Source organism: Crinia signifera, chromosome 2 (genome assembly GCF_055691185.1).
Source record: "Crinia signifera chromosome 2, ASM5569118v1, whole genome shotgun sequence".
NCBI lineage: Eukaryota > Metazoa > Chordata > Amphibia > Anura > Myobatrachidae > Crinia > Crinia signifera.
The window spans coordinates 7,685,847-7,713,180 of record NC_139218.1 but is presented as its reverse complement, the minus strand read 5'-3'; the positions used below and the strand labels follow the sequence as shown (position 1 = coordinate 7,713,180).

Sequence of the window (27,334 nt, the reverse complement as noted above, 5' to 3'; positions counted from 1 at the left end):
TGAATTTTGTGATTGTCCTAATAAAGTTGTGTGAATAGTTCATTACCCATAGAAGTGCACGTGATTGATAGAGTAGCCAATTAGGTAGAAAAGGGGTGGTAGCTTATGCAGGGGTATATAAAGGGGTCAGATGATGCTGCTTCCTCTTTGAGTCTGGATTCCCACCCTCCCTCCCTTGCTTTTTCAATTGCTACCTGGCCTTTCGGCCTTCACCTAATTTGGCTTTACAAAAATGAATTAATAATTGGCGGGAATTTTGAGGTACAGGTGGTCACTGTGCGGACTAGCCCCCCTCTGCCAGAACGGCTGGTGAGTCCCCTGCCCCCGAGGGGGGACGTTGGCCACTTCCTTGAAGTGTCCTCGCCATGCCATAGGAGGGGCGGTAAGACCGTCACAGTGTGGGCTGTTCCTTAAATTCAATGAGGGCGTTCATAAGTTGGGGCATTGTAGTTGCCGCCATTTCTAACATTTTTGACCTGAGCTGGTCTCCAAGCGCTTTCCTGGCCATCCCTTTCAATAGGGTCATACCACTTAATAAATACCGTTGACCTTTTAACTTATGCATTTGTTGTCCAGGTGATTATTTTAGATAAGGTGTCCCTGTGATTTATTTCTAGGGGTAATTAGAGTTAAGTTAAGGTAAATGTCAATCATGATAATTCAATAGGCTCCTTATGACTTTCCTATATCCTAGTGTGTTAATGCAGAATGTATCAGCAGGGAAACTGCGTCTATTATTGTGATATGCAATCTGGTATGGATCTAGAGTAGGCGAAAGGTTATCCTTTAAATACTGATAAACCAGATATTTATCTGATAAGCTTAGATATGATAAATAACCCAAACCACATTTATTTACTTTATTACCTTTAAATATAACGACAACGCTGAAATAATTGCACACCCACACAACCTTTTTATAAAATGTATGGCAATGCTTTACTTAAAGAATAGCTTCATTACAGGTAATTGCAAATGCAGACTAACACAAGAAACATAAAATTGATTAGCTAATACTTAAACAGTAATTCTAAATCAAATCAAAATGGACACCTTTCAAGGACAGTGATCAGCCATGATTAAACCTCCTTCATAGTTACCTCCAGCCCCCCGTGCTTGCGTGTTCTTCCTCAAAATGCCTTGTCCCTCCTTCTATCACTCTGATATTTAAACCTTTATCACATTAATTAATTAATTACTCATAAGCATTGAGTCTTATTGGAAAGCTCTGCTTTCAATCATGATGTCATAATTAACCCAACACCCAACTTCAGTGGCCTTGTGGGTCTACGCATGTGTGGCCTTGTTCCCATATAGTTGAGGATTGTGGAGTCTAGGTGTCTGTCCTTGTTCTATTATACTGTCAACATCACATTCTTAAGCTTCTAAAACCAAAAACAATATTCTATAAGAAATCACTTTTACAGCACTGTTCTGAATGATCAGCCATTTTAATAATATTATTATGCAAGTCATGCCTAACAAAATGGCTGCTGCTTCTAACAAACACCTGCTGCTTAGCGCAAAGGGTAGGCCTCATACGGCGTGGCTAGTACCTTGTGCAACAAGCTAACGCCACCTGCAGCAATAAATAACAATATTTGAGAAAACAGAGTATAACAAAAGTATATAATTATTGATGCGTTATTTCAGTTTTAACAGTCCATCCTCTGAACTTCTCCAAAGAAAGTTCATATCTCTTGCAAAACGCATCATTTGTTTCTCTCTTAATACATCGGAAAACCTTCTTGAAGCATTTCACTAGTATACAGAAAAATCAATAATATTATCTTGGCAAAAACATTAAACTTCTTAAAGCATATATAACATTGACTTATGCGAACCAGTTATTGGGGTTCAACCAAATAAACCAACTGTAGGGAATCACATCACTCACACCTGTTCAATAAACTAAATTTTAACCCAAATAATTTAATTCAACTTTCCTTTTAACGTCATCATCCGTTTAGTATTTGTGATGCTTGTACCATATTTTAATTATATTCACAAATTCAAATACAATTTTATAAACTTGGGATAATGTAAATAAGTGTGTTTCTTTAATATACCATGTGTTACTTTCAAATCTTTATGTTGAATCACCACTGTATTAATTAGTAAAAGTACATTTTATTACAATAGATCTTGTTTGTAACCATTTAGAAACCTTATAATCCTTGTGGTAATGTCCATGGCTTATGAGACGGTATGTTTGAGAAAACATCATAAGAAACAATTCAATGAGTACCCCTTTTTATCTAGATTTTATACTAGCACACCCAACTCTGTCACATAACTACATGTTTTGTTGTACTCCAAAATATCTCCTGTTATTACACTCTTTACCAATTTTAAACCTAGGGAGAGTCAGTAACCTTATAAGATTCACTTGTGTAAATCCTACATAGAAAATGAAGTGTTGTTTGATTTGACTGCAAATATAAGTAGCCATTAACCCAACATTACCGGAGTGATAACGTAGATGACAATATAACCAACAATCAGTTTACCTTATTGTTCTTTTTATCAGCTCATGATGAGCATCTTAAAGAAGAAATGTCAGTTTGCATATAGATATTATGTTTGCACCATTGTTACCATCCTTATTTAGAATGCCTCTTCTTTACTGATACCTTAACTAGATGTATTCTATCAATGGTTCTGGTGTGGGCGTTCTTAGTTACTTTTATGTTATTACTCATATATTTATTTTAAACCTTCTAATTAGTTTAACATATTGGCTATCAGTATTTTATTACCATCCTCTGATGCATACCGAAACCTGGGAGCATCAGTAGTATGATGTATATGTGTGTCTGTTATGATTATTACTATACTTGTGGGATTAAAATTAAAAGCAGAAGTAGAATACACCACCATGACTCTAGTAATACCTCTTTGATAACTATACACACTGTCCTTGCCAGCAACCAATCCCTGGTAACCCTCATTCACTATAAAAATATGAAAACTTAAAAAAACAAAAATGACTTCTTCAGTTAGTGAGTGTATGGGAAACTTGGTCACTCATGGGGATCATTGTTTTACACCTTGTCCACAACCCGCAGGGACACCACTAAGGGTATCCCCCGATTCCGTGGACCTCTTCTTGCCCACAACCCGCAGGGACACCACCAAGGATGCCCCCCGATTCCGTGGACCTTGTCTTGGTCTGTGTGGGGGCCCTGGACAGGCCCATCATCCAATAAGTTTATTAAGTTAGAATCACAGTCACAATATTTATCTGCATCAGTTTCTATTTCTTTCAACTGATATCACCACCAGGTCGGAAACCTTCTTGCAGTGAGACGCATTAATTCAATCGGTTTGTTTCACAGGGACGGGTCTTGCCTTTGATCTACGAGACATTTAATTGTAAGAATTTTCTCACCATTGCATAGTCTCCAGGCTGGACCTTATAACAACATCCCTTCATAAGCTTGTTTGCTTTTCTGGTAAAGTATTTAGATGATGTGAGAATTAGAGTGACAAGTCTGCTGCTGGATGTTGAATAGGGTTTGCTGGTCTCCCCCCCAAAAAAGTATATATCAATTAAAATAATGATCTTATAAGGGGACAGGTTCAGTGGCTGCTGAGGAGTAGTGTGAATGTTATACAAAACCGAAGACAAAACTTCAAGTCAACTCATGGTAATTTCCACACCCACCCTAAATTATGTGTTCTCAATGTGCATTTGTTAACATGTTCAATTTTGACTAAAACCTTTTAGTGTGTGGTGAGTGCAACCAAATTTTCAATAACCATACATTGATTTATTCCTTAGAATACCTTTCCTGTCAAATACCTCTATAATTTTTTTTTAATACCATATACCTTATGGGATAACATATCTGAACACAAATTTCTCAATAAATTTCTTTGCTGTAAAGGACGCTGTACATGGGACAGCTGGGATGTTCCTTCTAATCAAGATAACATATCAGATACCATTTAAATATAACGGCAACGCTGAAATAATTGCACACCCACACAACCTTTTTATAAAATGTATGGCAATGCTTTACTTAAAGAATAGCTTCATTACAGGTAATTGCAAATGCAGACTAACACAAGAAACATAAAATTGATTAGCTAATACTTAAACAGTAATTCTAAATCAAATCAAAATGGACACCTTTCAAGGACAGTGATCAGCCATGATTAAACCTCCTTCATAGTTACCTCCAGCCCCCCGTGCTTGCGTGTTCTTCCTCAAAATGCCTTGTCCCTCCTTCTATCACTCTGATATTTAAACCTTTATCACATTAATTAATTAATTACTCATAAGCATTGAGTCTTATTGGAAAGCTCTGCTTTCAATCATGATGTCATAATTAACCCAACACCCAACTTCAGTGGCCTTGTGGGTCTACGCATGTGTGGCCTTGTTCCCATATAGTTGAGGATTGTGGAGTCTAGGTGTCTGTCCTTGTTCTATTATACTGTCAACATCACATTCTTAAGCTTCTAAAACCAAAAACAATATTCTATAAGAAATCACTTTTACAGCACTGTTCTGAATGATCAGCCATTTTAATAATATTATTATGCAAGTCATGCCTAACAAAATGGCTGCTGCTTCTAACAAACACCTGCTGCTTAGCGCAAAGGGTAGGCCTCATACGGCGTGGCTAGTACCTTGTGCAACAAGCTAACGCCACCTGCAGCAATAAATAACAATATTTGAGAAAACAGAGTATAACAAAAGTATATAATTATTGATGCGTTATTTCAGTTTTAACAGTCCATCCTCTGAACTTCTCCAAAGAAAGTTCATATCTCTTGCAAAACGCATCATTTGTTTCTCTCTTAATACATCGGAAAACCTTCTTGAAGCATTTCACTAGTATACAGAAAAATCAATAATATTATCTTGGCAAAAACATTAAACTTCTTAAAGCATATATAACATTGACTTATGCGAACCAGTTATTGGGGTTCAACCAAATAAACCAACTGTAGGGAATCACATCACTTACACCTGTTCAATAAACTAAATTTTAACCCAAATAATTTAATTCAACTTTCCTTTTAACGTCATCATCCGTTTAGTATTTGTGATGCTTGTACCATATTTTAATTATATTCACAAATTCAAATACAATTTTATAAACTTGGGATAATGTAAATAAGTGTGTTTCTTTAATATACCATGTGTTACTTTCAAATCTTTATGTTGAATCACCACTGTATTAATTAGTAAAAGTACATTTTATTACAATAGATCTTGTTTGTAACCATTTAGAAACCTTATAATCCTTGTGGTAATGTCCATGGCTTATGAGACGGTATGTTTGAGAAAACATCATAAGAAACAATTCAATGAGTACCCCTTTTTATCTAGATTTTATACTAGCACACCCAACTCTGTCACATAACTACATGTTTTGTTGTACTCCAAAATATCTCCTGTTATTACACTCTTTACCAATTTTAAACCTAGGGAGAGTCAGTAACCTTATAAGATTCACTTGTGTAAATCCTACATAGAAAATGAAGTGTTGTTTGATTTGACTGCAAATATAAGTAGCCATTAACCCAACATTACCGGAGTGATAACGTAGATGACAATATAACCAACAATCAGTTTACCTTATTGTTCTTTTTATCAGCTCATGATGAGCATCTTAAAGAAGAAATGTCAGTTTGCATATAGATATTATGTTTGCACCATTGTTACCATCCTTATTTAGAATGCCTCTTCTTTACTGATACCTTAACTAGATGTATTCTATCAATGGTTCTGGTGTGGGCGTTCTTAGTTACTTTTATGTTATTACTCATATATTTATTTTAAACCTTCTAATTAGTTTAACATATTGGCTATCAGTATTTTATTACCATCCTCTGATGCATACCGAAACCTGGGAGCATCAGTAGTATGATGTATATGTGTGTCTGTTATGATTATTACTATACTTGTGGGATTAAAATTAAAAGCAGAAGTAGAATACACCACCATGACTCTAGTAATACCTCTTTGATAACTATACACACTGTCCTTGCCAGCAACCAATCCCTGGTAACCCTCATTCACTATAAAAATATGAAAACTTAAAAAAACAAAAATGACTTCTTCAGTTAGTGAGTGTATGGGAAACTTGGTCACTCATGGGGATCATTGTTTTACACCTTGTCCACAACCCGCAGGGACACCACTAAGGGTATCCCCCGATTCCGTGGACCTCTTCTTGCCCACAACCCGCAGGGACACCACCAAGGATGCCCCCCGATTCCGTGGACCTTGTCTTGGTCTGTGTGGGGGCCCTGGACAGGCCCATCATCCAATAAGTTTATTAAGTTAGAATCACAGTCACAATATTTATCTGCATCAGTTTCTATTTCTTTCAACTGATATCACCACCAGGTCGGAAACCTTCTTGCAGTGAGACGCATTAATTCAATCGGTTTGTTTCACAGGGACGGGTCTTGCCTTTGATCTACGAGACATTTAATTGTAAGAATTTTCTCACCATTGCATAGTCTCCAGGCTGGACCTTATAACAACATCCCTTCATAAGCTTGTTTGCTTTTCTGGTAAAGTATTTAGATGATGTGAGAATTAGAGTGACAAGTCTGCTGCTGGATGTTGAATAGGGTTTGCTGGTCTCCCCCCAAAAAAAGTATATATCAATTAAAATAATGATCTTATAAGGGGACAGGTTCAGTGGCTGCTGAGGAGTAGTGTGAATGTTATACAAAACCGAAGACAAAACTTCAAGTCAACTCATGGTAATTTCCACACCCACCCTAAATTATGTGTTCTCAATGTGCATTTGTTAACATGTTCAATTTTGACTAAAACCTTTTAGTGTGTGGTGAGTGCAACCAAATTTTCAATAACCATACATTGATTTATTCCTTAGAATACCTTTCCTGTCAAATACCTCTATAATTTTTTTTTAATACCATATACCTTATGGGATAACATATCTGAACACAAATTTCTCAATAAATTTCTTTGCTGTAAAGGACGCTGTACATGGGACAGCTGGGATGTTCCTTCTAATCAAGATAACATATCAGATACCATTTAAATATAACGGCAACGCTGAAATAATTGCACACCCACACAACCTTTTTATAAAATGTATGGCAATGCTTTACTTAAAGAATAGCTTCATTACAGGTAATTGCAAATGCAGACTAACACAAGAAACATAAAATTGATTAGCTAATACTTAAACAGTAATTCTAAATCAAATCAAAATGGACACCTTTCAAGGACAGTGATCAGCCATGATTAAACCTCCTTCATAGTTACCTCCAGCCCCCCGTGCTTGCGTGTTCTTCCTCAAAATGCCTTGTCCCTCCTTCTATCACTCTGATATTTAAACCTTTATCACATTAATTAATTAATTACTCATAAGCATTGAGTCTTATTGGAAAGCTCTGCTTTCAATCATGATGTCATAATTAACCCAACACCCAACTTCAGTGGCCTTGTGGGTCTACGCATGTGTGGCCTTGTTCCCATATAGTTGAGGATTGTGGAGTCTAGGTGTCTGTCCTTGTTCTATTATACTGTCAACATCACATTCTTAAGCTTCTAAAACCAAAAACAATATTCTATAAGAAATCACTTTTACAGCACTGTTCTGAATGATCAGCCATTTTAATAATATTATTATGCAAGTCATGCCTAACAAAATGGCTGCTGCTTCTAACAAACACCTGCTGCTTAGCGCAAAGGGTAGGCCTCATACGGCGTGGCTAGTACCTTGTGCAACAAGCTAACGCCACCTGCAGCAATAAATAACAATATTTGAGAAAACAGAGTATAACAAAAGTATATAATTATTGATGCGTTATTTCAGTTTTAACAATACCCTAAAACCAAACGTTCAAAGCACTTCGTAATGATCGGGGTGAGCACCATGGGCTGATAATCATTCATACCCACTGGGCTAGAATTCTTTGCTATTGGAATAATGGCCGTATGGCACATCCGGCACAATCGCTTGGGACAAGTTGAAAATGCCTGTAAAACCCTGCTAACTGCTTAGCACATGCTCTAAGTACATGCCCGAGATACCAGCAGGTCCAGCAGCTTTATTTACATCAATTTGACTCAATACCTCACAGACCTCTGCAGATGTAAGGGACAAGGGCTGACTGTCCGAAGGCAATCTAGTCATTCCCTCTGTCAAACCGTGCATAGAAATGATTTAACTCTTTTTAAAAAGATACATCTTTTTGATGACTTGAATGCCCTGCCAGGCTGCCACGTGGGTCAGGGGTCAGATCTTAAGAAACGCTCCTCGATCTTTAATCTATAGCAACACTTTGCCCTCATAATACCCATTCTCAGGTTCGCCCTGGATTCACTATATGCCTGGGCATTCCCGTTCCTGAAGGCAATGTTACGGGCCCTCAGAAGGAGCCAAACCTCCTTGTTCATGCAGGGAGATATATTGGAGGGATATATTGGAGGGTGCACTCCAAAAGTACACCCGCAGGACGCCGATGTCCTAATATACTTGCGGGGTGAGGCAGCACTCCAGCTATTAATAAAATACTGAAAACCGAAACTTGGTAGACAACATTTCAGCACCTTTTATGTGGTCACCTAAGTTTACCACACCATGTACCCCTTATACAAATCATGCAACACAATAGTAACCCCGGTACTTATATGTTAGTTGGGCGCCCACTATAGTTAGTACGCTCATACCCCCACTATCTATGTCGGCATGGAGTTGATTTTATATAGTGTGGCGAGCCCGAAGCGTGGCGAGCGTACACGGAAAACTAAGCAAATAGCTTAGTGTGCACCCAACTAACATATAAGTACCGTAACCCCCTTATACTGTACTTGCCTCTTACACATTATACCACATGGAATGAGCCAAAATTCACACTATGGCACACAGATTAAGGCAACATTCACTTTTTGCTACATGGTTTGAGGCTTGAGCCAAAATGCACACTATACCAGGCATGTCCAAACAGTGGCCCTCCAGCTATTGTGAAACTACACGTCCCAGCATGCCTTGACATCGTTTTAGCATTCCCTAATAGCAAAACTGTGGCAATGCATGATGGGACTTGTAGTTTCACAGCTGGAGGGCCATAGTTTGGACATGCCTGCACTATACCAAACAGATTGAGCAATAATGCACAATATGCTTCATAAATAGGGGCATTGCGCGCCATAATGCCCATTACATGTTAAGCCTCACACCATACTCTCCATTACGTATTATGCCAAACACCATAATGCCTATTAAAAATTATGCTACATAAGTGTTGCTTAACTACATGTTCATTGCCAGGGGTTCCATGCTCATTGCCATGTGGGATTACATGCTCGTGGTAACTGGGGGACAGTGCCTTTGGGCAGAAATGACAGCCGTTGACAGCCGAGCAGAGAGCAGGGGGCTGCCCGAGTGTATTCAGCACTGCACGTCCCGGCTATTTAAAATAATACCCCTTTCACACCAGAAAATGCAGGGACTTACCCAGTAATATGGTCCCAGGATCATGCAGGGACATTCTTGGACTGGCCCCTTTTACAACAGCCTAGTCTCTGCATTTTCTGGTGTGAGGGCAAGAGAAAACCACCCCTGCCCCCCTTTAAACAATCTATATCTTCTTATGAACAGCCAGAAATGAAAAAAAAAAAATTGGTTTACCCGCAATATCTCTAGAACCAATGAACCCATATGGACCAGGTATCAGATTGAAGGCCCAGCGATTTGGGTTAGACTGAGATCAACCTCAACCTTCTGTGATGCCGGAGGGGGAACTGGCAGCCGCTGGAACCGGGTGTACTGTAGCTCGGAATTAGCAGTCCCATGTTGTCCTATGGGGAAAACGTTCCAGGTTTGCCTGGTGGTATCTCTAGTTCCCGGGGGGCTAGCGACACGGGGCTGGGCTCGTTGGAAAGCCCTGGCCCTCAGCTACAAAATGGGCCTATTTGGAGAGTGGGCCTGGAGATGTAGCTCCATCAGGCCCATTGTTAATCCGGCCCTGCATCTACTGTCCCTCCAGTGTACATACACATGTATATGCATATGAGTGAAACCCACAGTCTGTTGCACATATTCCAACACCCCTTCTCAACAGACTAGGTTTCTTCAATTAAACCCATTTTTAATGTAAGTCTCGAATGTCTCTCTCTGACAATAGGCTTGGTCAGGATATCAGCTGTCATGTCTTCTGTCGGACAATAGTTCAACTCTATAAGACCTTGTTCTTGTAGATCCCTCAGAAAATGATGCTTGACATCAATATGCTTGGTTCTGGGATTTACGCTCTCAGTTTGCGCTAACGCAAGGCATCCTTGATTATCCTCATATATCTTGATAGGTTCATCTTGATGCATACCTAGGTCTGATAATAGTTGCATTAACCATGTAACTTCTTGACTGGCGTGAGCTGCTGCTATGTGCCCTAGGTCTTTTGTTTCAAATTGACTGTTTAGTTCTTGTAGTAGCTCAGTTTCATCTCCTCCTTGTTCAAAACAAATGAGCAAATCATCCACATAAATCAATACGTGTGCTTCACAACTGGAGCAAACGTTTCATCATAATCTTCTCCAAATTTCTGTGAATATCCTTTTGCTACTAATCTCGCCTTGTATCTTTCTACTTTTCCTTCAGTATCATATTTGACCTTAACCCCTTCCTGACAGAGCCAGTTTTTGCCTTCCTGACAGAGCCCTTTTTTTCAAATCTGACATGTATCACTTAAGTGGGGATAACTTTTTTTTCACAGTAGAAAAAGGAAAAAAGGAATGTCCTTTTTGGGATTGGGTGCACCTATATATATTTAAAATATAACTTTTAATGAGATTATCTAAGAATTTTTGCGAAGTGTTAAAATTAATACACACAAAGATTAGACATACAAAGATTAAAGTAGGAAATGACAATTAATTAAAAATAAAGGTGGCAGACAGAGAGCTCTCTCAATATTCTTTTCTAGATAGTGGATGGATTGGTGTAGGGGCACCTGGTTTATTATTTAGTACACGCTTGGCACTTGAATTATAATCCAAATAAATGCAGACCTTTTATATATATGCTGCTTATTAGTTGTGCCCGCTCTGTGGATGCCCACAGTGTCACTGCTAGTAGTCCTCACCCAACAGGTCAATAGCCCATTTACCCAGATTGTAACTGGGACAGAAAGTGGGCTGTTACCATGTGTGGTATGAAATTTTAATAAGTGAGGTTGGTTGTCATCCACTGCGATCCCGCATGTGGTGGTTACGCATATCGTGGTTAATGAACCTGGCGATGGGTCTCAGGACATATATGTCAATATACAGAACTTACTACCAGGATCTATCAGACTCCCGCTTTATCATGCTGGTCTGAGATCACTGATAACAACTAAGTGGTGTGTGTAGGTTGGTTCACCGTGTGTCCCTTGAGAAAGCGGCTGGCTGTCCCTTATAATGTGTCATGGATACAAGCTCAATGGCTAGGCACATAGGGGTAGGAGGCGCCAGTAAAATCACCTTTGGTGCCCCGCTATTTATTATCGGGACTGCTCCGGATTGAATGTTGAAATATATTCGTTATAGAGCATTCACACACCCTGTTCATGGATATGCCCACACACCTAGTATATACAGACTCCTTCTAAGCCAGGAATTAATTAGCCTTGAATCAATGCCCAATTACCCTGCATATAGCAGGGATAATTAATATAAGTTAGTGATTCTACACAAAAAAGGTCACAAATAATTGGAGCTGACGTTATTCCACTGCGAGCCCGCAGGTGGAACTTGCAGTCTCTAGTGATTCAGAGCCACAGATATAGTCACCGTTGGTGCTGTCAGTGTGTACCGACGTAGCAGCAGTTAAGTGTGGTCTCAGGACATATGTGTCAATATACAGAACTTACTACCAGGATCTATCAGACTCCCGCTTTATCATGCTGGTCTGAGATCACTGATAACAACTAAGTGGTGTGTGTAGGTTGGTTCACCGTGTGTCCCTTGAGAAAGCGGCTGGCTGTCCCTTATAATGTGTCATGGATACAAGCTCAATGGCTAGGCACATAGGGGTAGGAGGCGTCAGTAAAATCACTTTTGGTGCCCCGCTATTTATTATCGGGACTGCTCCGGATTAAATGTTGAAATATATTCGTTATAGAGCATTCACACACCCTGTTCATGGATACGTCCACACACCTAGTATATATAGACTCCTTCTAAGCCAGGAATTAATTAGCCTTGAATCAATGCCCAATTACCCTGCATATAGCAGGGATAATTAATATAAGTTAGTGATTCTACACAAAAAAGGTCACAAATAATTGGAGCTGACGTTATTCCACTGCGAGCCCGCAGGTGGAACTTGCAGTCTCTAGTGATTCAGAGCCACAGATATAGTCACCGTTGGTGCTGTCAGTGTGTACCGACGTAGCAGCAGTTAAGTGTGGTCTCAGGACATATGTGTCAATATACAGAACTTACTACCAGGATCTATCAGACTCCCGCTTTATCATGCTGGTCTGAGATCACTGATAACAACTAAGTGGTGTGTGTAGGTTGGTTCACCGTGTGTCCCTTGAGAAAGCGGCTGGCTGTCCCTTATAATGTGTCATGGATACAAGCTCAATGGCTAGGCACATAGGGGTAGGAGGCGTCAGTAAAATCACTTTTGGTGCCCCGCTATTTATTATCGGGACTGCTCCGGATTAAATGTTGAAACATATACGTTATAGAGCATTCACACACCCTGTTCATGGATACGTCCACACACCTAGTATATATAGACTCCTTCTAAGCCAGGAATTAATTAGCCTTGAATCAATGCCCAATTACCCTGCATGTAGCAGGGATAATTAATATAAGTTAGTGATTCTACACAAAAAAGGTCACAAATAATTGGAGCTGACGTTATTCCACTGCGAGCCCGCAGGTGGAACTTGCAGTCTCTAGTGATTCAGAGCCACAGATATAGTCACCGTTGGTGCTGTCAGTATGTACCGACGTAGCAGCAGTTGAGTGTGGGCAAGGTGATATGAAAAATATACATTTGTGGATTACGCAGGATCACTGTGGTATAATATCCACATAATGCTGCAGAACCTGGATGTCGGGTCTGGACAGCCGGTTCATCTCTCCCATAGACCCACAGTGTGCGCTCTGTGGCTGGGTACAAGAGGGTTAGAGACGCCGGTATGGATGACAGCTTAGCCCCGCTACCCTGACAAGGGCTGTGGAGTGACACTGAGTGTTACACACAATCAAAATACATCCTATTAATAAAAATAATAAATAGGAGAGAGAGCTAGTTCTGTCTGCGCACCGCTAGCCGGCACGCGCTTCGCAGAACAGCTTTTTCAAGGCCTTGAAAAAGCTGTTCTGCGAAGCGCGTGCCGGCTAGCGGTGCGCAGACAGAACTAGCTCTCTCTCCTCTTTATTATTTTTATTAATAGGATGTATTTTGATTGTGTGTAACACTCAGTGTCACTCCACAGCCCTTGTCAGGGTAGCGGGGCTAAGCTGTCATCCATACCGGCGTCTCTAACCCTCTTGTACCCAGCCACAGAGCGCACACTGTGGGTCTATGGGAGAGATGAACCGGCTGTCCAGACCCGACATCCAGGTTCTGCAGCATTATGTGGATATTATACCACAGTGATCCTGCGTAATCCACAAATGTATATTTTTCATATCACCTTGCCCACACTCAACTGCTGCTACGTCGGTACATACTGACAGCACCAACGGTGACTATATCTGTGGCTCTGAATCACTAGAGACTGCAAGTTCCACCTGCGGGCTCGCAGTGGAATAACGTCAGCTCCAATTATTTGTGACCTTTTTTGTGTAGAATCACTAACTTATATTAATTATCCCTGCTACATGCAGGGTAATTGGGCATTGATTCAAGGCTAATTAATTCCTGGCTTAGAAGGAGTCTATATATACTAGGTGTGTGGACGTATCCATGAACAGGGTGTGTGAATGCTCTATAACGTATATGTTTCAACATTTAATCCGGAGCAGTCCCGATAATAAATAGCGGGGCACCAAAAGTGATTTTACTGACGCCTCCTACCCCTATGTGCCTAGCCATTGAGCTTGTATCCATGACACATTATAAGGGACAGCCAGCCGCTTTCTCAAGGGACACACGGTGAACCAACCTACACACACCACTTAGTTGTTATCAGTGATCTCAGACCAGCATGATAAAGCGGGAGTCTGATAGATCCTGGTAGTAAGTTCTGTATATTGACATATATGTCCTGAGACCCATCGCCAGGTTCATTAACCACGATATGCGTAACCACCACATGCGGGATCGCAGTGGATGACAACCAACCTCACTTATTAAAATTTCATACCACACATGGTAACAGCCCACTTTCTGTCCCAGTTACAATCTGGGTAAATGGGCTATTGACCTGTTGGGTGAGGACTACTAGCAGTGACACTGTGGGCATCCACAGAGCGGGCACAACTAATAAGCAGCATATATATAAAAGGTCTGCATTTATTTGGATTATAATTCAAGTGCCAAGCGTGTACTAAATAATAAACCAGGTGCCCCTACACCAATCCATCCACTATCTAGAAAAAAATATTGAGAGAGCTCTCTGTCTGCCACCTTTATTTTTAATTAATTGTCATTTCCTACTTTAATCTTTGTATGTCTAATCTTTGTGTGTATTAATTTTAACACTTCGCAAAAATTCTTAGATAATCTCATTAAAAGTTATATTTTAAATATATATAGGTGCACCCAATCCCAAAAAGGACATTCCTTTTTTCCTTTTTCTACTGTGATATTTCTCACTGTCCTGGGGTAGCACACCTCCACCATTACCACAACTTGACGGTAGTGATTGTATCTAGGGGGTCCTACAACACACATTGTATGGTCTTGTGCGACCAATCCCTTCTGCCCTTTTCGATAACTTTTTTTTGCTTTTACTTATCCCAGTGATTTTGAGATTGTTTTTTCGTGACACATTGTACTTCAAATTAGTGGTAAATTTGGGTCGATTGTGTTTTTTTGTGAAAAATACCAAAATGTCGGAAAAAAATGGAAAATTTAGCAATTTGCAAAATGTTAAATTTTCTGCTTGTGAGACAAATAATCTTACCACTCAAAATAGTTAATAACTAACATAGACCATATGTCTACTTTATGTTGCCATCATTATTTCAACTTCCTTTTCATTTTTTTGGACACTAGGAGGCGTAAAATATGAATAGCAAATTCTCAAATTTTCAAGAAAATTTCAAACACTGATTTTTTTAGGGACCAGTTCAGTTCTGATGTGACTTTGAGGGACTTGTATGTGAGACACCCCCATAAATGATGCCATTTCAAAAACTGCACCCCTCACAGTATTCAAAACAGCATTTTGGAAGTTTGTTAACCCTTTAGGTGTTTCACAGGAATTAAAACAAAGTGTAGGTGAAATTTCAAAATTTCATTTTTTTTGCAGATTTTCAATTTTAATACATTTTTCTAAGGAACACAGTAGATTTTACTAGAGAAATGTGACTAAAAATTGATTCCCCCAATTCTTTGGTTTTCATAAATGTCCTATATGTGGCCCTAGTGTGCACGGTGACCAAACCACAGGCTTCATAATAGAAGGAGCACCTACTTGATTTTGGAGCCTCCTTTTTATGAGATTATTTTTTAGGCACCATGTAGGTTTCTAGGCACCATAAGATGCTAAAAGTTAGGAACCTCCCCCACAAGTGACCCCATTTTGCAAACTACACCCTTCAGGGAATTCATCTAGGGGTATAGTGTACATTTCAAACCCCCAGGGGTTTCACCAATTTTGATACAACTGGGCTGTGCAAATGAAAAAATTTAATTTTTCATTTTCACAGCTCAGTTGTATCAAAATTGGTGAAACCCCTGGGGGTTTGAAATGTACACTATACCCCTAGATGAATTCCCTGAAGGGTGTAGTTTGCAAAATGGGGTCACTTGTGGGGGGGTTCCACTGTATGGGTGCTTCAGGGGTCATTCAACCAGAATCTGTGCTGCAAAATCCAAATATCACTCCTTCCCTTCTGAGTCCTGCCATGCACCCAACTGGTATTTTTTGGTCACATGTGAGGCATTGCCATACTCGGGAGAAATTGGGGCACAGATTTTGGGGTGCTTTGTCTCCTTCATTCCTTGTGAAAATGAAAAATTTTGAGCCAGATCTGCATTTTTGTGTAAAAAAATGTACTTTTTTACACAAAAATGCAGTTCTGGCTCAAAGTTTTTCATTTTCACAAGGAATGAAGGAGACAAAGCACGCCAAAATCTGTGCCCCAATTTCTCCCGAGTATGGCAATGCCTCACATGTGACCAAAAAATACCAGTTGGGTGCATGGCAGGACTCAGAAGGGAAGGAGTGATATTTGGTGGTGGAATGAATGGTGGGTGCTATGTCGCATTAGCAAGACCCCGGAAGCACCAATACAGTGGAACCCCCCCACATGTGACCCCATTTTGCTCACCAGATTTTGGAGGGGGTCTGGCGCTGCGGCTGGTGGGGGGGTGGGAGGGGTGCTGGAGGGGTGCTGGCGCTGCGGCAGCCGGGTGGGTGGGAGGGGGGACTGCCGGGTGGGAGGGGGGGGGGGGGGCTGGCGATCGGTGGTGATCGGTGCTGTACTTAACAGCACCGATCACCACCGATCACTGTGTTACCGAGCGGCTTAGCCGCCGGTAACACAGAAAACGCTGCAATTGGCTGTTCACATTTGAACAGCCAATCACAGCGATCGCCGACCGGGGCTCAGGGACAGCAGACATCTCCAAACTGTCACCGCGTTTAAAACCATGACGTATATATACGTCTTCGGTCGGGAAGTACCTCCCGACCATGACGTATATATACGTCTTCGGTCGGGAATATCTATCTGTATATATATATATATATATATATATATATATATATATATATATATATATACACACACACACACACATATATATATATATATATATATATATATATATGTGTGTATATATACACACATATATATATATATATATATGTGTATATACACACATATATATATATGTGTGTGTGTATATACACACACACATATATATATATATATATATATATGTGTGTGTGTGTGTGTGTGTGTGTATATATATACACACATACACACACACATATATATATATTTATATATATATATATATATATATATATATATATATATATATAATAATTTTATTTCATGTCTCATTTTATTTTTTTTCATTTTTAAACTGTCCCTAGTGCTGCTGCTGCTGCTGGCGGGGGGAGGGAGGGGGGAGGCAGCGCTGCGGCGCATAGCAGAGGGAGGAGAGCGGCTGCCGGGTGCCGGGTAAGCACATAGTGCTGCCGGGTGGGAGGGAGGGGGTGTCCGCGGATCGGTGGTGATCGGTGCTGTACTTAACAGCACCGATCACCACCGTTTTCTGTGTTACCGAGCGGCATAGCCGCCGGTAACACAGAAATAGCTGTGATTGGCTGTTCACATTTGAACAGCCAATCACAGCGATCGCCGACCGGGGGGGGCATCCCTGCCCCCCCCGGGCGGCGAGGGGGGATGTCTGCTGTCAGGGACAGCAGACATCTCCAAACTGTCACCGCGTCTATAGACGCGGTGACAGTTTACATCCATGACGTACATTTATGCCATGTGTCGGGAAGTACTTCCCGACCATGACGTAAATGTACGTCAATTGTCGGGAAGGGGTTAAATGTCCATTTGCATCCTATGGGCTTTTTATCTGCGGGTAGTCTGGTCAATGTCCATGTCTGGTTATCTTCCATTGACTTCATTTCTTCCTTTGCGGCTTCTAGCCATTTTTGTGCTTCTCTTTCTGAAAAGGTAGCAATTTCTTCCCATGATGTAGGTTCTTGTATGTTAATTGCCTCTGCTTTGTAAGATAAACGTACGGGTGCTTTACCTTTGTTTTCCCTTGAAGATCTTCTCACTTCTTCTGTTGTGTTTTCTTGAGTGTCGATGGTATTTATCTTATCTTGTATCTCAACTTCTTGAGTGATCTCTCTTTCATCTGTTTCATTGGATTCTACGGTTTCTTTTTCAGGAATTATGGGTACTTATGTAATATCTGGACTTCCGTTTTTCTTATGAGACCACGTCCCCTCGCGGGGCTCGCTGCGCTCGCCACACTATATAAAATCAACTCCATGCGTAGTTGGATAGTAGGGGTATGAAAAAATGGGGTGCATTTAACATGGGAGTCCAGATAATACATAAGTACCGAATTATGACATTGTCTCTTGGTTCCTCCACGAATGTCACACTGTTGCTTATGGTTATTCTATCATCTTTTCGATTTAAGATTCTGTAACCTCTTGAATGTTCACTGTAACCAACTAGAATTCCCTCTACGGCTCGATTCTGTAACTTGCTCCGTTTTTCTGCGGGAATGTAGGCGAAGGCTTTGCATCCGAAAACTCTGATGTGCTTTAGGCTGGGTTTCTTACCATACCATAACTCATGATGTGTCTTCTGTACTGCTCTGGAGAGTAGTCTGTTTTGAAGATAGGTGGCTGTCATTGCCGCTTCACCCCAATATTTATCAGGTAGTCCTGAATCTGTAAGCATACATCTGATCATTTCTGTTAACTATCTGCTCTTTCTCTCGGATACGCCATTTTGTTCTGGTGTGTACGGTACAGTTTTCTGATGCTCTATGCCGAGTCTCCTTAAGTACTGTTCTATTTTCTGCCCTGTGAACTCTCCTCCATTGTCACAAAATTAGCATATTCCTCTTGAATCTGTTTCTGGTCATGAATACATAATCTTGTAGCTTGTCAAAGATTTCATCTTTGCTTCTTATAAGATAAGTGACTGTGAACCTGGAATAGTCATCAGTAAATGTCAGCATGTACCTTTTGCCTCCCGATGTGCATATTTTCATAGGTCCGCATACATCACTGTGTACAAGATCTAATGGTTTTGAAGCTCTGCTTTCACTTTTCTTTGGAATTGTCATCCTTGTCGCTTTTGCTTTTATACAACACTGGCATGTCATCATTTCTGAACAGTTTGACACTCAAAAGTTATGCAATCTGGGTGTCTGTCCCAATCTTCTGTGCCACTTGTGAATGCAGTCTGCGTGTTTCTGTGTACTTAGCTTTACTTGCTGTGCTGCAATATCTAAGCAATATAAGTGTTCTTTTATTCTGGCTGTGGCTAGTGTTTCTCTTCCATTTTGGATAAGACACTTGTTATTCTGGAATTTTACAGTAAGTCCTTTTTCTGCTAAATTCTTTACTGACAATAGCGCCCCTTCTAGCTTAGAAACGTATAGTACATCTGTTATTGGTATCTGTGTGTAGTTGCCATTACCCTTGGAGCATAGGAATTGACCTTTCCCTTTACCTTCTGCAATGATGTTTGTTCCATCTGCCAGGTAGATAGTTTCCTTATGGTTCAAATCAAGTTCAGTGAAGAAGTCCTTGTTATTTGTCATATGACTAGTTGCTCCTGAATCTACATACCATTTGTCTGACAATTGGGTTACTGTCGCTTTAAATGTCCCATTCCAGTTATGTACACTTGTTTCTGTGAGTGTGGCTTTGGCTCTTTGTTTGTGAAATCTTTCAGGTGGTCTGTGCTGTTCTGATTTCCATATGGTACAATCTTTCCTTAAATGACCCAATTTCCTACATCTGAAGCATGCTCTTGCTTCCTTAGTGTGTGGCTTAGTGTCCACCATTTTAAGTGCTTTCTCTGTGTCACTTTCAGTATTACACTCTGTAAGCTCCTTTCTGCGCTGATACTCCTCTATGAGCCTGTTCTTCACAAAGTCTAGTGTGATTTCTGCTTCAGGTCTCGTTTCTAGTGCATTTATTAGAGCACTGTATGTGTCTGGTAAACTGCACAGTAAAATAGCTACTATATGGTTGTTTTTAATTTCTTCTCCCATTGATCTGAGCTTTGTAGTTATCTCTAGTAGTGCATTAATGTGTTATTGCATTGTCTTGTCTTTGTTAAACCTCATCTGGTATAACTTTCTTAATAGGAATAGTTTGCTGTTCAAACTTGACCTTTCATGCACTCTCTGCAAAGCTGTTCACATGTCTCTAGCTGTATGTTCACCACGGATGTGAATAAGTTGATCATCCTCCACTAGTAAGCTTATGGTTGCTCTAGCCTGTCTGTCCTTCTTATTCCACTGCTGATCCTCTCCTGCAGGTCTGTCTGCACTTATGACTTCTCATAAATCATCCCTTGTTAACAGCATTTCTACTTTAAACTTCCATGTCTGATAGTTTTCATTAGAAAGCTTGCTTGCAGCTAGTCTGAGATCTGTGTAAATAGCCATATCCCCTTTTGCATGAATCTCTCTATTCTTCTGTAGTATTAAACTTGTTTGTACTCACAGTTTTCCTCAGAGATTCTCCTGGGTGATTCTTGTGTATTTTTACACAGTCTGCTGTCAGCGTCTGCTGGGACTTGTAGTGCTGCGCCTTCTCTGACTTGCAATACACTCCGGATTTCTTTTATCTTGTATATGCTTCAGCTTGTGTTGACTCCAGTCTGGGCCCATAACCTGTTGGCGTTTCTGCGATGGAATCTACCAATGATGTATGCAGCGGTCAGCTTCACATAAAAGATGGTCACAGGTGTTACCTTGCAATCAGATAGGATGAGTCTTGTAAAGGTATAACTTCTTTATGTATAACTGAGTAACAGGATCAATGTAACATTACATAACATCAGCATTCAGTGGTATCTTGTTCACACAAGATGTCTGCTACATGTGCTTCTCCATTCCTCCTCTTAAGACAACAACAAAACAGGAAACATCAGAGAGATACAGGAATATAACAGCAGACAAACAATACATATGACAGTATATCGCCATCTACTGTCCCTCCAGTGTACATACACATATATATGCATGAGTGAAACCCACAGTCTGTTGCACATATTCCAACATTTGAGGATGCTAGAGGAGGTGGTCCCAGCAGGTGGCAGCGGCATTATGAGGAGGGGTAGGGGGTTTGGTGGGGGGGGGGGGTTTGGGGCGCTGCCAAAATTTGCAGCAGGGGGGGGAGCATATTTTATAGTTACACCGCTGTCTCTTCTCCTCTGCTTCCCCTCCTGTCGCCATCTGTGCCATCTGTTTTCGCCTGTCCAGGCTGAGTAACTTAGAAACATGCCCAGCTCCGCAGTGTCCCGCTGTCTTACCGCCGGCCTAGCCATCATAGCCGCTCTGGCCCTCCACACTCTGCCCGGCTTCCAGGAGCTCCCCGCGGGAGTACACAGTTCCCCCCAGAAATATATAAATATATTGTCGCACTGCTGAGGCTGAGCTGACAACCACTCGGCTTCGAGATCTGCTTGCGCTGCTGCCATCCACTTCTGTTTCACAGTGTTTTCAGCGTTTCTCTCAGCCTTGCTAGTGATTCAGCTTCATAGTGTGTGTGTGTGTGTGTGGGGGGGGGGGGGGTAGAGATTTCAGCCATGGAGTACGAGGTAGCGATTTAGGTGCAGAGTGGGGGGAGTGATTCAGCCTCAGAATGGGGGGCGGGGGTGTTAGTGTTTCAGCCTCAGAGTGGGGGCTAACGATTCAGCTGTGGAGTGGGGGGGGGGGGGGGGGGTAGTAGTGATTCAGCCTCAGTGTAGGGGGGGGTGATTCAGCCTCAGAGTGGGGGCTAACGATTCAGCTGCGGAGTGGGGGGGTAGTGATTCAGCCTCAGTGTGTGTGTGTGTGTGTGTATGTGGGGGGTGATTCAGCCTCAGAGTGGGGGGGGGGTAGCGATTCAGCCTCAGAATGGGGGGGGGGGTTAGTGTTTCAGCCTCAGAGTGGGGGGGGGGGTTTAGTGTTTCAGCCTTAGAGTGGGCGTACTGATTCAGCCTCAGAATAGGGGGGGGGATGTTAGTGTTTCAGCCTCAGAGTGGGGGGTACTGATTCAGCTTCAGAGTGGGGAGGGACTTAGTGTTTCAGCCTCAGAGTGGGGGCTAACGATTCAGCTGCAGAGTGGGGGGGGGTAGTGATTCAGCCTCAGAGTGGGGGGGGGTGATTCAGCCTCAGAGTGGGGATACCGATTTAGCCATGGAGCTGGGGTGCTGCTGTAGAGGTCAGGAGCATCTCCACGGTCATCCACTGAATGACCTACCCCATGGTGCCTACAGACATGGATCTTGATTCCGTCTGCTTGTGTAGTCCCAGTGGTGATAATATGTAAACGTTGGTATCAGCCCCCCCTGGTGTAACCCCTTGTTACCCATAGAGAGACTCTAGGTTACCCATTACCTTGATGTCTAAAAGGTACCCACCCTTGATCTCCTGTTGAAGGAAATGTCAGTGCCTCCACCCAAGCATCGGTAAATATTCATGGGCCTACTTGGGAAACCCCATTGGAAGAACAAATAGGGTTACCAGTTTAGCCATATATATCCAGTACTTCTCACAGGTAGCCTGACAGCATTTAATACATTTATACAGTGACGTTTATGTACAGTATATCTGAAGAAATGTATTCAGACTATGTTAAAGCTTTGTTTTATTGTTCTACTTTACTTCGTTTGGCTAAAAATCTATAGATTGTAAGCTTGCGAGCAGGGCCCTCCTACCTCCATGTCGGTTTGTATCTACCCGGTTTGTTTAATCACTGTTGTTTCCAATTGTAAAGTGCAACAGAATCTGCTGCGCTATATAAGACACTGTAGCGGGTTCTGCTGCGCTATATAAGACACTGTAACGGAACCTGCTGCGCTATATAAGACGCTGTAACGGAATCTGCTGCGCTATATAAGACGCTGTAACGGAATCTGCTGCGCTATATAAGACGCTGTAACGGAATCTGCTGCTCTATATAAGACGCTGTAACGGAATCTGCTGCGCTATATAAGACACTGTAACGGAATCTGCTGCGCTATATTAGTCACTGTAACGGAATCTGCTGCGCTATATAAGACACTGTAATGGAATCTGCTGCGCTATATAAAGACACTGTAACGGAACCTGCTGCGCTATATAAGACGCTGTAATGGAATCTGCTGCGCTATATAAGACGCTGTAACGGAATCTGCTGCGCTATATAAGACGCTGTAACGGAACCTGCTGCGCTATATAAGACGCTGTAATGGAATCTGCTGCGCTATATAAGACGCTGTAACGGAATCTGCTGCGCTATATAAGACGCTGTAACGGAATCTGCTGCTCTATATAAGACGCTGTAACGGAATCTGCTGCGCTATATAAGACGCTGTAACGGAATCTGCTGCGCTATATAAGACGCTGTAACGGAATCTGCTGCGCTATATAAGACGCTGTAACGGAATCTGCTGCGCTATATAAGACGCTGTAACGGAATCTGCTGCTCTATATAAGACGCTGTAACGGAATCTGCTGCGCTATATAAGACGCTGTAACGGAATCTGCTGCGCTATATAAGACACTGTAACGGAATCTGCTGTGCTATATAAGACACTAACGGAATCTGCTGCGCTATATAAGACGCTGTAACGGAAACTGCTGCGCTATATAAGACACTGTAACGGAATCAGTTACGCTATATAAGACACTGTAACGGAATCTGCTGCGCTATATAAGACACTGTAACGGAATCTGCTGCGCTATATAAGACGCTGTAACGGAATCTGCTGCACTGTAACGGAATCTGCTGTGCTATATAAGGCACTAACAGAATCTGCTGCGCTATATAAGACACTGTAATGGAATATGCTGCGCTATATAAGACACTGTAAATAAATAAAAAGATATTATCATATCACCTAACCAGAAAACCATTTACAAGTGATGTCATTCACAGTAACAAAAGCAAGATAATACTTATATTTAAGTTTGAAAGACTGTCACCGTCAGAAGCTTGCCCAAACTAATGTCTTAGCTAAATAAATAGTGAAATAAATAAGTTTACCACCAACCTTTTATAAGAAAACTAATCACAATCTGCATATGGCAACAATACACTTTAAAGCTTTAAAGGTTCAGCACAGTGACTCACACATATCCCAAATTCCCCTTGTTAATCCATGCATTAGGCCATACGCTGGTGCACTGGATGATACTGTATTGTAATACTGTAAAAAAAAATCCCTGATGAAGTTCCTTACCGGAACGAAACGCGTTGGGTGCTGCTCACAGCTCTTGAAAAAAAATCTATAGATTGTAAGCTTGCGAGCAGGGCCCTCCTACCTCCATGTCGGTTTGTATCTACCCGGTTTGTTTAATCACTGTTGTTTCCAATTGTAAAGTGCAACAGAATCTGCTGCGCTATATAAGACACTGTAGCGGGTTCTGCTGCGCTATATAAGACACTGTAACGGAACCTGCTGCGCTATATAAGACGCTGTAACGGAATCTGCTGCGCTATATAAGACGCTGTAACGGAATCTGCTGCGCTATATAAGACGCTGTAACGGAATCTGCTGCTCTATATAAGACGCTGTAACGGAATCTGCTGCGCTATATAAGACACTGTAACGGAATCTGCTGCGCTATATTAGTCACTGTAACGGAATCTGCTGCGCTATATAAGACACTGTAATGGAATCTGCTGCGCTATATAAAGACACTGTAACGGAACCTGCTGCGCTATATAAAGACACTGTAACGGAACCTGCTGCGCTATATAAGACGCTGTAATGGAATCTGCTGCGCTATATCAAAGCTCCAGCAATAGATGACATTCTGATTACACTTCTGGTAGCTGAGTGATGCTGCTGCTCTCTGTTGCCATTCAGACTTATAAAGGAAGATTACTGTGTATAGTTACAATAGATCCCCCTCCCCCACCTCTCACCCGCCATACTTTCCTACTTTTGAAAACTAGTTTCAGGGAGATTCTAGTTGCTACACAGCGCTCCATTGAGATAGTGTGTCATGCTCCACCCAAAGGGCGTGTCTAGTTCCATATATGGAGAGATTGTGAAAATAGATTGTGAACGTGGCACCTAGAAGCGTGGGTGTGTACTGCTACATCTGAGAGGAGTCTTTTACAATGACTTATATCCAAATGTAGATGAGCCCCAAAGCAGTTAGTAAGAGCTACTATACTTGGGAAATGGCGCTGATGATTCACTGTAACTGTATCTGTCTCTCATTCCTTTTTTCCCCAAAAATGTAACAGTGTAATGTGGTCTAGGTGACATGAGGGAGATTGCTAGACTAATGAGGGAGAGAGGGAGATTGCTGCTATGTCAGGGAGTCTCCTGCAGAATGCAGGAGGGGAGGTAACTATGATGTAACAGTGTAATGTGGGTTAGGTGACATGAGGGAGATTGCTAGACTAATGAGGGAGAGAGGGAGATTGCTGCTATGTCAGAGAGTCTCCTGCAGAATGCAGGAGGGGAGGTAACTATGATGTAACAGTGTAATGTTCGCTAGGTGAAATGAGGGAGATTGCTTGACTAATGAGGGAGACAGGGAGATTGCTGCTATATCAGGGAGTCTCCTGCAGAATACAGGAGGGGAGGTAACTATGATGTAACAGTGTAATGTGGGCTAGGTGACATGAGGGAGATTGCTAGACTAATGAGGGAGATAGGGAGATTGCTGCTATATCAGGGAGTCTCCTGCAGAATGCAGGAGGGGAGGTAACTATGATGTAACAGTGTAATGTGGGCTAGGTGACATGAGGGAGATTACTAGACACTGCAGGCAGGGAGGGAGATTGCTGCTATGTCAGGGAGTCTCCTGCAGAATGGAGGGGAGGTAACTATAATGTAACCGTGTAATGTGGGCTAGGTGACATGAGGGAGATTAGTAGACTAATGAGGGAGAGAGGGAGATTGCTGCTATGTCAGGGAGTCTCCTGCAGAATGCAGGAGGGGAGGTAACTATGATGTAACAGTGCAATGTGGGCTAGGTAAAATGAGGGAGATTGCTTGACTAATGAGGGAGACAGGGAGATTGCTGCTATATCAGGGAGTCTCCTGCAGAATACAGGAGGGGAGGTAACTATGATGTAACAGTGTAATGTGGGCTAGGTGACATGAGGGAGATTGCTAGACTAATGAGGGAGAGAGGGAGATTGCTGCTATGTCAGGGAGTCTCCTGCAGAATGCAGGAGGGGAGGTAACTATGGTGTAACCGTGTAATGTGGGTTAGGTGACATGAGGGAGATTGCTAGACAAATGAGGGAGAGAGGGAGATTGCTGCTATGTCAGGGAGTCGCCTGCAGAATGCAGGAGGGAAGGTAACTATGGTGTAACAGTGTAATGTGGGCTAGGTGACATGGGGGAGATTGCTAGACTAATGAGGGAGAGAGGGAGATTGCTGCTATATCAGTGTAATGTGGGCTAGGTGACATGAGGGAGATTGCTAGACAAATGAGGGAGAGAGGGAGATTGCTGCTATGTCAGGGAGTCGCCTGCAGAATGCAGGAGGGAAGGTAACTATGATGTACAGTAACAGTGTAATGTGGGCTAGGTGACATGAAGGAGATTGGTAGACTAATGAGGGAGAGAGGGAGATTGCTGCTATATCAGTGTAATGTGAGCTAGGTGACATGAGGGAGATTGGTAGACTAATGAGGGAGAGAGGGAGATTGATGCTATTTCAGGGAGTCTCCTGCAGAATGCAGGAGGGGAGGTAACTATGCTCACAATTACTGTATACCCACTATTCACCAAAAGGTTGACACATGAAAAAGGTCAACATGAAAAAGGTCTTCACTGTATTTTGGTGTCTTTGTTGACATAGGTTGGCATGGCGTATAAGTGTACCACATTCCCTGGCATGACTTATGTTCTATGCACACTGGGATAGTAAAGTATAAAAAAAGTACACAAAAAACTTGTCAACCTTTATTTGTCTGTCCACCTACTGACCGCGTGCCTATTCGCCAGTGTTTCTCGTAGACATTTATTGCAGTGTTAGCATACAGTATATAGTGTATCAGTGTCGCTTGTATGTGATTACTGACGTTGTTGTTACTTTTTAGGGCAATGGGTTTCACATGACAGAGAGAGGAGGTCACAGAGAGCCTGCAATGGACAAGGCCGCTTTGGGGACATTACCGACGCACCGACAGCCTCTTTTCCACCGATTTCACTTTAGAAATGAGGCGGCAGTCCCCCTCAGTCCATAGTAGGGCCAGCAGCGAGCATCTTTCCGAGTTCCTGGCTGACCTTCATGTCCTATGCTGTCCTCATCCTTCCTCTGCACCCAGACACCACACGGGAGAAGGATGAATCACTACATTCACTGCCTCCTGCTGCTCAGCTTCGTCCTGGACGCTTCATCCTATGGACCCAACACCAGAGCGCAGAAGAAGGGAGACATCATCCTTGGAGGCCTCTTCCCCATTCATTTCGGAGTGAATTCTAAAGTTGAGAGATTGGAGTCCAGGCCAGAATCCCTGGAATGCACCAGGTAAGAGTGGGGTCAACCAG

General features: G+C 42.0%; 1 protein-coding gene across 1 annotated transcript in view; it reads left to right on the top strand.

The window, feature by feature from the left end:
* Positions 1-27,334, top strand: part of CASR (calcium sensing receptor) — a 100,696-nt gene that overhangs the window by 36,968 nt on the left and 36,394 nt on the right. The window contains exon 2 of the mRNA XM_083171509.1: positions 26,884-27,314. Coding sequence (XP_083027635.1) covers positions 27,082-27,314 — 233 coding nt within the window. The 5' untranslated portion in view covers positions 26,884-27,081. The remainder of the gene's footprint in view (positions 1-26,883; positions 27,315-27,334) is intronic.